Raw genomic sequence first — 12,287 nt, 5'->3', positions numbered from 1 at the left:
ATAATACACACACACACACACACACACACACACACACACACACTCACACTGAACAGGAACATCTGCCCAGTGCGTGGGCTAGACCTGCTCAAGTCCAGATGGGAGAGTCTATAGAACCTGGGTATCAAACTCACACTGTCACGTTGCCATCACGAGACGTATCGTGACATTTTTGTGCCCTTCGTGGAGCTGGAGTGGGCATGGCCTGCGTGAGATGCATCCGACCCATGGGCTGCCAGTTTGGCACCCCTGCTATAGAAGAATGACAGGGCAAAGATCTCGTGGGACTTTCAGATCCACACGATGCTTAGGCAGGTCCTCGACTTACGTCCACAATTCAGCCCACAATTTATGTTGCTAAGTGAAATATTTGTAAAATGAGCTATGCCCCATTTTACGACCTTTCTTGCAACACTTGTTTAAGTGAATCATTGCAGTTGATAAGTTCGTAACCCAGTTGTTAAGTGAATCTGGCCTCCCCATTGACTTTGCTTGTCAAGAGGTTGCAAAAGGGGACCACGTGACCTCGAGACACTCTAACCGTCATAAGTATGAACCAGTTGCCAAGCACCTGAATTTTGATCACAGGATCATGAAGATGCAGCTGTGAAAAATGTCCCTTTTGTTGTAACTGTTGAACGGTCACAAATGAACGTCGTAAGTCGAGGACTGCCTGTAACCCAGTTGTTAAGTGAATCTGGGTTCCCCATTGACTTTGCTTGTTTGAAGGTGGCAAAAGCTGATCATGTGACCCGTGAGACACTGTAACCACCATAAATATGAGTCGGTTGCAAAACAGCCAAATTTTGATCCCATGACCAAGGGAAATGCTGCAACATAAATTTGTCGCAAGAGTGAAAAATAGTTGTAAGTCGCATTTTTCACTGCTGTTGTATTTTTGAACGGTCACTAAATGAACTGTTGTAAGTCAAGGACTACCTGCACTGGGCAACCAACCAGACATTGTGGGAGTAGACAAAGATCACAAGACAGTGGTGATAGATGCAGTGGGGGTGCCAGATGATACAAACATCAGGAAAAAGGACTATGAGAAGCTGGGAAATAAGCAGGGCCTGAAGGAAGCTTAGAATGAATACGGAAATTGAAAGCCAAAGTGGTAGTAGAACCGCTCAGTTGCTAGTAGAACTGCTTAGGGCTGCACCTCTTAAGTTGGCGCAGTGGTTCCAACAGATCCCAGGAGCAACTTCGGAGCTCTTCAGTCCAGAAGAATGCAGGGCTAGGAATTCACATACAGATTAACAGAGGTGGAAGGGACCTTGCAGGTCATCTTGTCCAAGCAGGAGACCCTACACCAGGGGTGTCCAAACTTGGCAACTTTAAGACTTGTGGACTTCAACTCCCAGAATTCCCCAGCCAGCAGAGGAATTGGTTGGGGAATTCTGGGAGTTGAAGTCCACAAGTCTTAAAGTTGCCAAGTTTGGACACCCCTGCCCTACACCATTTCTGGCAGTCCAAGCTCTTCTTGAAAGCCTCCAGTGATGAAACTCCCACAACTTTTGAAGGCAACTTCTGTTCCATTGGTTGATTGTTCTCACTGTCAGGAAATTCCTCCTTATTTCCAGGTTGAACCTCTCCTTGGTCAGTTTCCATCCATTCTTCCTTGTCTGGCCTTCAGGTGCTTTGGAAAATAGCTTGACCCCCCCTCCTCTCTGTGGCAGCCCCTCAAATATTGGTAAGACCGCGCAGAACCCTCAAACTCCCTGGCCTTAAGACTGAGGAAGAAGACACAGACAACCCATAGAGATGAGAGAAATTTGTGTACAACACAACGCGCCTGCACACACACACAATGTTGCGAATTTAGAACTTTCAAGCCGGGCCAGAATATCATGGATTTTTTTTTCTCAGCAAGGATTCCTTGGCACGATTGTTGCCTCAAACGGGTGTCTTCTTCTGTGACTTACTGACCCGTCTTGCATTTGTATTTACAGTGAAGATCCAAAATTAGAAATAAGGTAAACTGAAGCACAAGCCTCTATTTCAGGGGTGTCCAAACTTGGGAACTTTAAGACTTGTGGACTTCAACTCCCAGAATTCCCCAGCCAGTATGGCTGGGGAATTCTGGGAGTTGAAGTCCACAAGTCTTAAAGTTCCCAGGTTTGGACACCCCTGCTCTATTTAAAGCGTCTGATGCGTTTTGATTTTTAAAAAGAGGCATAATTGCTATCCTGCATTAATAGTCTCTTTGGTATGGTGTGGAGCTTCCAACATGATAGAGCTACCTTTGTCCCCTGCTTTTTGGTTTTTTCTCTTCTCCTCCCAGCAATCCAAGGTTTATATTCTATTTCTACTATTAATTACGAGCTGTTAAGATTTTTTCCCCCTCCCTTAACCTTGACCTTGGTGAAGCTCTTTAAATCAGCGTTTCTCAACCTTGGCAACTTGAAGATGTCCGGACTTCAACTCCCAGAATTCCCCAGCCAGCATCTTCAAGTTGCCAAGATTGAGAAACACCGCTTTAAATGGTGGAATCTGCCATATCAGTCTCTACTTATAAGACCCTTGAGGGCTATGATGCTTTCATTGAACATGCAAGGATGCCCTTTTTAATAGAGGCCTGAATATTTATTTCTGCAGCTCATTGAGTAACTCGGAAATAAATTGAATCACTACAGTAGGCACCAGATGGCAATTTCCGCAGTTATGGAATTATTCTATTACTTCCATCTGTATGCTGTCTAAATGCAGCCACTTACCGCCTTGCAAATTGTGAAAATTACGCAGTTATTAGCATTACCATGCCTACATGAGAAGATAGGAAAAGGTAGTAGATGACCAGGAGATGAAATAGGATAGAAAACATTGTTTCTGAAGAGGAGGTAACAAGTGCTTTTTGTGTTTTGTGTGCATGGGTGTGGAGGGGTAGGTTGCCATTTCGTAAATGTTTCAATTAATTTGGGGAGATTTGGATTTAAAACTTATCCATACCTGGAAGAAACTCACTGAAACAATTAAACTGTACAGTAGTCATCCCTACATTTTTATCAGCTTGTTGATAGATTGATCTAAAAACAAATTTTCTTTGTAGCAGAGGATGAGTGTAGATATATGATGATGTTATCTGTTCAGTCCAACTCTTGCTAATTCAATGGGCCAAGTCTCCACATTTGAATAAACCAACAATTGAAAGCTCAAGTGAGACGTAAACAATGGTTTTTTCCTTGTGCTTAAGCTTCTTCAAGAGCTTGTCTAATGGATTGCCAAATTCTAGCTTTAAACATTTTCATTTTGAGTGTTACAAGATAATTTTTTTTTAAAAAAAAAGATGCATTTACATTCACAGGACATTGCTCTTAATTGTAGTTGCTGGTCACAAATAGGATATGAGTGGTGTTTGTTTTGGGACCTTCCCTTCCTAAATTGAAATAGCCTTTTGGGTGAGGGAGGGGGGGAAGTGGCATCTCCATAAAAATGTCCTTGATGTGAATTGCATGTTGAGCTTGAAAGAATTCTAGACAAAATAAATTGTGAAGTAAATCTAATATAAAGGTATATAAAGGGATGGCAAAGAAACAGTTAATGATATTAGAAATAAATAAGGGGGTGTGAACAGCCTGAAAATAGAAATTGATGACAACTCCTCAGGGAACAATTTGAGTTGCCCTGAAGAAAATAAATGAAATTAGGTTAATGTAGACTACTAGAGCTATCATTGTTCAACCTATATTAATCCTCTGTTGTTGGGAGCCCTGCTTAGTCCCTGCCTACTTTTTTCTCCTATTGGGAGTTGGGTTCAACTCAGTCCGTTTCACTCGAGATGAAAACTCTCTCAATAGAAAGATAAAACAAATCCTGTTGAGGTTGTAGGTCAGTGGTCACCAAATGGTGGTCCGTGGACCACTGGTGGTCCGTGAGGAAATTTTGGTGGTCCACAGAAAAATTATTTGCATTTTTTTATATTGCACTAAATACTACTTATCTTTAAAAAAATCATATTAGTGGTCCGCAGGATTTAAAATTATGAATTTAGTGGTCCCTAAGATCCAAAATGTTGGTGACCCCTGGTGTAGGTAACTCTCCCAGTAGAGAAGTGATGGCAAACTTTGGGCTCACCCTATCAAAAATTAAGAAAATACCTAGCTTGACTCTGCTGGCATATCATATCACCACCACCCCGGAACTAAGGTGAAACAATTCTTTATCTCTCTTCCAACAATATAAAAAAGATCTTGAGATTCTGGAAAGAATGCAGAGAAGAGCAACTAGAATGATTAGGGGGTTGGATGCTAAACATACAAAGAACGGTTACAGGAATTGGATACGTCTGGTCTAATGAAAAAGAAGGACATGGGGAGACATGATAGCATTGTTTCAATATTTGAGGGGCTCCTACAAAGATGAGGGGTTCAACATATTTTCCAAAGTACCAAACCACAAGGCAAGAAACAATGATTGGAAACTAATTAAGGAGAGAAACAACCCAGAACTAAGAGATTTCTAACGGTGAGAGCAATCAACCAATGGAACAGCTTGCCTTCAGAAGTTTGGGGTGCTCCATCAATGGAGGCTTTCAAAAAGTGACTGGGTAGCCACTTGCCTGAAATGGTATAGGGCAAGGGTCTCCTTGGCAACTTTAAGACTTGTGGACTTCATCTCCCAGAGTTCCTCAGCCACCAATTCTGGGAGTTGAACTCCACAAGTCTTACAGTTGCCAAGGTTGGAGACCCCCAGTTGGACACCCCTGGCATTCACGCGTGACCCCCCCTTGCATGTGCGCGTGATCCCCTTGCACGCCCCATGCCCCCATGCATTCATGTGTGACCTCACACATGTGCCCCACCCTTGTGCAAGCACGCACGCCGCCCCCGCCCCCCACGCCTTGCGCATGCACAACAGAGACCCAAAGGCCAGCTGGCCCGCTGGAGGCATGTGCACCTACGGGTTGGAGCCGAACTAAGGGGACAGCTCGCATGCCATCAGAGAGGGTGCTGCGTGCCACCTCTGGCACAAGCGCCATAGGTTCACCATCTCGGCTATATACCATCTAGATAGGTTTATCTCTTGGACCAGGGATGTCTAACCTTGGCAATTTTAACAGTAATGAACTTCAAGTCTCAGAATTCTGGCTGGAGAATTCTGGGACTTGAAGTCCAGTAGTATTAAAGTTGCCAATGTTGGACACCCGTCTTGAAGTTTCTTAGTAAAGCAGTACTTCCATGCTCTTTTCCCTCTCCCCCAGATTAGCCCTCAGTGCACTCCAGCCATGGGGCTTGGGTCCCCCAGATTTGGGCTTACAATTTTCTAATTATCTATTATGACAGTAAACGAAAGAAGGAAGCAACAGCAGACTTCAAATATTGTTAGGTTTAAGACTGAAGCAAATAAAGGCAGTTCATTACATTTCAGCAAATGCATTTAACTCCAGATAGGATTTATGGAAACCATTTATAAGAGACAAAGCTACATTTCAGTAAGATCAGATTTTTTAATTATATCTTGTGTTAATCATCTTGAAATTAGTGCAAATGAGAACAGTTAAGATTTGGTTCAAATTATTCTTTTCATTCCTTTCATTCAGTCACATTTCATTCTTCAGGATATTGTTTTTTTGTTTAATTTTTTGGCAGGGTTATTGCAACATAGCTAGCTATCTTAACTGCAGTAAAGGTGACTGTGAGAACAGTGACAGAAGTAATAAGGATCTTGAACCTTTACTATCTTGGAGGCATTTTTCCTTTGCTTGATCTTAATTTTAACAGAAATGCTCATGAGAAGTGGACCGGGGGGGGGGAACTGGGGGGACGGACGGGGACCTAGTACCAGTATACCTTCCAAGATAATTTAATTAGTCCCCAAGGAAAAAATGTGTTATTATTTCTAAGGTTTATTTCTGCATTCGACTGCAGCCTCTCTTTAAATAATCATTTTTAAAAATCAAGATAATTTTTGCGAGACCACCTTCATTTTGTAGGAGAGAAGACTGGCGGTCTGGAGCTTCTTCAAAAATCTTTTTTTGAGTTAGACCCCTGACCCACAAGTTTTGCCTGATGCCTTCCTATTCCTCCCTGAATTTTCATATTTTATAAATATTTTTTTTTAAAAAATCCAGCAACTATCATCCAGCCTATCCATTTTCTTCTTAACCTTCAGTCAGACGAAGCTACTTTCCTGAGATTTCCTCAAGGAAAAGAATTGCAATGCCTCTCTTGAACAGGGCTTAAGGCATTATGTAAAGTCGATGAAGGTTGCGTCAATATACTGACAGTTAAAGCAGTATTAATTAGGCTCCTGCAACCTTTCAGTTCTCCCACTCCTTGTGCCTTTTCTTCAAGGTTTTCATTTATATTCTGCACTGTTGCATTTGGAAATTACTTTGGAAACTACTAGCAGGGAACCTCAGCGGTCAATATGCTGTTATTATCCCATGAAACTCTTATCTCAACCCCTGCTAGCTTTAAGTTCCATGTAAAACCAGAGATGTACTATAGGGATGATCAGACTACATGGATCCTTTAAACTACTTTTGTGCCTCTAAATTTTCTTTAGAGTTAACTTCCTTCCTTCCTTCCTTCCTTCCTTCCTTCCTTCCTTCCTTCCTTCCTTCCTTCCTTCCTTCCTTCCTTCCTTCCTTCCTTCCTTCCTTCCTTCCTTCCCTCCCTCCCTCCCTCCCTCCCTCCCTCCCTCCCTCTCCTTCCTTTCCTATTTTTTTTTAAAGTAAAGGATAATCTCCTCTCCCCAATTGCAAGAATTAAAGTGGCATGCCATCTGCTAGCCATTATATCATGGTCTCTGACCACTGGAGCTTTTAACTGCTGACTTTGATTTTAGAAGTGGGAACTGTGCAGTGGCTGCTGGCATTAGAAGTATTTTTGGATTGTTTTGAATGGCTTTTAAAATTAAGAAAGTGTGTTTACTCATTTGGTTTGACTTAGTGTTAAAAACTAGATATACATCTTTGATGTGTGCTCGTTTTGAAGCAGGCCCAGACTGTGTTCAATAAAACCGACATTTCATAAATATGTAAGTAACCTAAGCAAGGTTAGGTTAACCTAGCAAGATGCATTTGAGTAGTAATTTCTATTTTGATTTTTTCCCCTCCCCTCAACATTCTTGTTAAGGCGAGATACCCTGATCATCAGAATGCTTTGTCTTTGACAACCGTGCCATTAAAATGTGTGCGTCACAGTCCTAATAATGTCTGACTTTGGAAATTGTAGCGCAATAACGAAGTATAAATTTCAGTGGGGAGCGTGATGAGATTTACTGTTTAATTTTAAAAAGTCATTATTCATGAGGAATAGAAACTAATCTTTGGAGATATTGATTTATTACAGAATATAAATGGTATGTTTCAATTAAGATGGCTCTGGAGATTTGTGAGACTGAAGAGCGTGCTTTGTTTTCTTCCCGTTTCAGAATATGACAGATACCTAGCATCTAGCAAAACGATGGCAGCAGCTTATCTAGACCCAAACTTGAATCACACGCCAAGCTCAAGCACAAAAACACACCTCAGTTCTGGGGTGGAACGTTCTCCAGGGACAATGGAACGGGTCCTGAAGGTTTTCCATTATTTTGAAAGCAACAGTGAACCAACAACGTGGGCCAGTATTATCCGACATGGAGATGCCACAGATGTTTGGGTGAGTTGATTTCATGTTTTAAAACATTTTAGATATTCTGATGTGGAAGCCATTCTCATAAGGTGAGCCGAGTAACTTTTGTTGGCTATGTAACACAAATGTTGAGTGCTCTAGTTGTTTCTCTTTCTTCATGGACTCTTAGACTTGAAGGATATGAGAGTTGAAGTCCTAAAGTTGCTCCTTGAAAAACATGGGATTACACTTAATTATGCTATGGGTTTCCCAGTTGCAATGTATGGCTGTGAAAGTTGGACCATAAGAAAGGCTGAATGCCAAAGAATGGAGGCCTTTGAACTCTGGTGCTGGAGAAGACTCCTGAGAGTCCCTTGGACTACAAGGCCATCCAACCGGTCAGTCTTAGAGGAGATCAACCCTGGCTGCTCTTTGGAAGGCCAGGTCCTGAAGAGGAAACTCAAATACTTTGGCCACCTAATGAGAAGGAAGGACCCACTGGAGAAGAGCCTCATGCTGGGAAAGATGGTGGGCTAAAGAAGAAGGGGACGGCAGAGAATGAGGTGGCTAGATGGAGTTACCGAAGCGAGTCCGCATGAGCTTAAATGGACTCCGGGGGATGGTAGAGGACAGGAAGGCCTTGAGGAAAGTTGTCCCTAGGATCGCGATAGGTTGGACAGGACTTCGCAAGTAACAACAACACTTAATTATATTAAAAAATTCAAACTTAGAACACCATACCGATTTGCCTTAGGGTTGACAGTGAAGATGTGGAGGTGATGAATAGCTTCTGCTTTTTAGGAATAGTGAAACCGTACCTGATAGTAGTATTTTATATATTTTTAAATTTAAAAACAACATCTTTTTTTAAAAAAAAACTCCCTCTGATTAATATTTGCATCTTCTAGGCTAGAAAAAAAGCACCACATAGAAATGATATTGAAGCACCATTTATTTTAACTCATTTCTTCTTTTCCCATAGTTCAACATTTTGAACAGAACTGCCCTATCGGAGAGATAGGCAGCATGTAAATTTAATTTAAAAATATGTGAATAAACATTTTATTATCCTTTTTTTTTGGCGACCACCAGTAGGAAAAGCATTGCAGAATTTCAGTTATAGGACAATTCTTTGTAAGGAAAAGGTCAGGCTTATGCTATTGTTTTATGGTATTGCAGAATTTTGAAAAATTGTATGTTCAACTTCTCAGATCATTGGGATAAAGCTACAATTTGCAAAGCTGCATTGTTTCCAAAAGAGCTATCACATCATCCTGAAACCCAGCCTTATACAGTAGTATTATGGTGTCCTTAACTTGCTGATTCTTTCTGAACACCCATGGAATGGTTTGGGGTTTCCTGTCTGAGCAGTGGATTGGACTAGAACAGGAGTGTCAAACTCAAGGCAAAGGGACCAGATTCGGCCTTTGGGGCTGATTCGCACGCGACCCTCCCAATTTCCGTTTTCACTGGCAGAGGGTTGCAGGAGGCCATTGCAGCCACAAACTGAGCTCAGAAAGCCTGTTTTCGCTGATAGAGCGCTTGGGCTGCCACCAGCGCTCTCAACACGAATCATGTTGAGCTGGCCACACCCACCCTGGCCACATCCACCCCAGCCCCCGAGGTCAAATGCAACCCTGATGCAGCCCTCAATCTCACAATGAATTGAGTTTGACACCCCTGCATGTTCTGACAAAGGCTTCCCAAGAGCATGAAGCAAACTGACAAAACCCCCTTTTATTAATTTCCAGTGAATTCCGCTCATTCACATCCAGCAAAGTCTTTCAAGGGAGGATTTACAGTCACAGATCTTATCTGGCTTGGAGAGCTGCCAGGCTGAGATCTGCAAAACTTGGCCAGGAGTCTCGGAGAGTCATGAATCAATTAAGTGAACTAATGGTCTCCTGCAAACTCCACTCCCCTTTCGCTCCTCTTTTATTCCCTCTGGGAGGGGCCATTCACTATCCACCTGTGGCCTCACTCCCAAGTTGACCCCTGTTATTTAGCTGTTCCCTTCATCTGGCAACTCTGCTCATGCACACACTGGGAATAGGCTCCATCTGTTCCTCTGCCTGACTGATCTCTGACTCTGAAGGCAGCTGATAACTGGCATACGGCTCTGTCCCACTCTCTGCCTTCAACGCAGAGCACTTGTCAGAGTCTTCCCTAGACTTCAGGACTGGCCCATGTTCCTCCCCAACTTCCTCACTGTCCAAATCTGCTGCCAGATCCACTGGCGGGCCACAACACTGGACTAGAAGACCTCTAAGGTTCCTTCCAACTCTGTTATTATGAGCCATCATACTTGGCAAGCAAGTATTAATTTGAACATCTGTATATCGCCCAAAACCACCCAGAATCGCTTGATAGTGAGTGGCACATAAATTCAATAAATTAAAAAAAAACTAAAACTACTGACTGCAAGCTGAGTAAAAGCCACCATTTTTCTGCATGAAGCTGCATTAGAAATTCCTTACCTTTCCTTACTCTGTCTCATGGCTTCTAGTCATTCTAGTCATTGTGAAGGATCCCTATACTTCCTTAATACTTTTTATTCACTTGCCACGAACTAAAATTTCAGGCATCTTCCAGTGTAAACATGTGATATCTTTTGGTTTTTGCAAGATCATGTATGAATGTTTACGGCTAATGTTTCATTATTAAACCATCTTATTCAGACACAATTTATGCAAAGCATTTATTCTGCTATATCATTCCCTTAATATATCAAAATATGCATTTGAGAGGTGCTCAGAAAAACTATAAAACATATTTTCTGTCAAACTAAACACTTTATTCTTTCCCCTCTCCCATCTTTAGGGCATAATTCAAAAGATAGTGGACTGTCACAAAGTAAAAAATGTAGCCTGCTTTGGTTTACGACTTAGTCACCTACAGTCGGAGGAAGTTCATTGGCTGCATCCGGATATGGGGGTCTCCAACGTGAGAGAGAAATTTGAACTAGGACATGCACCAGAGGAATGGAAGTAAGGTTCATTTCCGTCTTACAAATGCAAAACATTGGATTTAGTTGCCTGAGTGCATAAATTGCATCGTAGCCTGTCCACGGTTTGAGATAACCACGATGACGTTTACAAGGAGATGGCTTTCTTCCTGCTGCTTTGGAATAGAGAAGGTGTGAAACTGGTTGTTTTGGCAAAACTGCAGAAAAGGGAGATCTGTTTTTAGGGTGATGTAGGAGATGACCTGACTGAGCCCGAGAGTGGGTTCAAACGCATCATCAGTTTGAAGTCACTGCGCCTCGTAAGAAACCTTAGTCCAGCCCTTCCCGCCTCCGAAGCCTGTTGACGTTTATCTGGCACCAGTTTGCCTTGACCATTAGTAGATCTGATTCTTGAGTGGTGCGGTGGCCCAGAGGTGGCGCTCTCGCCTTACAATCAGGAGGCTGTGAGTTCGATCTTAGGGAGAGGCAGATATTTATCTCTCTGGAGACAATGAGAATATATCTGCTGAACAAAACTGTGCATTGGCGACAGGAAGGGCATCCAGCCAGTAAACACTCAACGCCATTCAGTTGCCCAGACTCCACCCCGCAAGGGATTATTGGGTCATTTTAAAAGAAGATAATGATTAGTAGATCCGATTCTTGTTTGTAAGTTGCATGGAATAAACCCGTAGTGCTTTTGAACTCTACCCTGATTCCTGGTTTCTTGCGTCTTAACAGATTAGGGTAAAAAATAAAACCAAATAGGAGGGTGATAAATGCAAACCGCAAAAGGATAGGAGAGTGGCTGGCAGCCTCACCAAATGCAAAGTTGTGTCCCAAATGGCTTATCTGCTGTTCCAGTGATTGACAGCAGGAAAAATGGGCCTCCTTATCTGCTCTGCATTAATCCTGCCAACAACAAGGCAAAGAGGAATGACTTCCAATATGTGGAAGTCCATGAGTGGGATGAAGAGCGGTGGATGGAATAAGACGAAGAGAGAAACCAGGAAGTGTAAAGCAAAGAGCCGATGTAATTGTCTTCTCTAAGCCCATCCAAACACCCAGGTGTCTGTCTATCTTAAGCTGTTGTAATGTGTTTCTAACTACTACTTCTTTTAATGTGAATAGACAGAGCAATGCGCGTACTTTAAGATTAATATGGTGATTTATTTATTTAGAGATTATGTATTTTAGAAGCGCTACATGGCCACATGTTCTGGCTTTGCCTGTCTTTGGGTGCAGGGGTCATCGATTGAGAATAAAACCCCTCTGAAATAATTCTCTCCACACTTATCTGGAATGTTAAGTTCTGGAGGAAAAAAAGCCACTAACTCCTTTGAATATTGAATATCTTGAATGTATTAAATATATCAATATATCTTTTTTGGGGGGAGGGGTTGTGTTTTTTGGTAAAAAATATAGCTATGAAACCTAAAAATGTACAGTTTCATCTAAGTCCCCCCCCCCCCCCCCCCCCCGGATCTTAATGCATTATGGAATGAAGGCATTTATTTAACATTCCTGTTACATCTGATGTTCAGGTGATCTGGTCCTACACAATCCCTTAGGAACACAACGACAGTGGTGTTGGCGGAGTTAAATTATTCAAAATATTTCCAGTGTGTCACTTCATGCTTTATCAAAACTGTGTAGCCTGCCTTGCTGTCTTAAAGTGGGGGATAATGTAGAAATTGCTGTCAGGTTTTTCTTAATACCGTAAAGTAAGCGTTTGGATCAGATGACAGCACACGCAAAAGTTTAAATTAGCATTTTTTTAAAAAAGG

The 12,287-nt window shown here is 42.2% G+C and overlaps 1 protein-coding gene across 8 annotated transcripts in view; it reads left to right on the top strand.

Annotated features, from left to right (window-relative positions):
* PTK2 (protein tyrosine kinase 2) overlaps positions 1–12,287 on the top strand; it is a 265,732-nt gene that overhangs the window by 117,769 nt on the left and 135,676 nt on the right. For all 8 annotated transcript variants that reach the window (XM_081951050.1, XM_081951049.1, XM_081951053.1 and 5 more), the window contains 2 exons: positions 7,378–7,604; positions 10,377–10,543. In XM_081951050.1, the coding sequence (XP_081807176.1) occupies positions 7,410–7,604; positions 10,377–10,543 (362 nt within the window). In that variant the 5' untranslated portion in view covers positions 7,378–7,409. The remainder of the gene's footprint in view (positions 1–7,377; positions 7,605–10,376; positions 10,544–12,287) is intronic.

Source organism: Natrix helvetica, assembly GCF_964273705.1.
Source record: "Natrix helvetica genome assembly, chromosome: 4".
Lineage (NCBI taxonomy): Eukaryota > Metazoa > Chordata > Lepidosauria > Squamata > Natricidae > Natrix > Natrix helvetica.
This window is presented reverse-complemented; position numbering and strand designations above follow the sequence as displayed.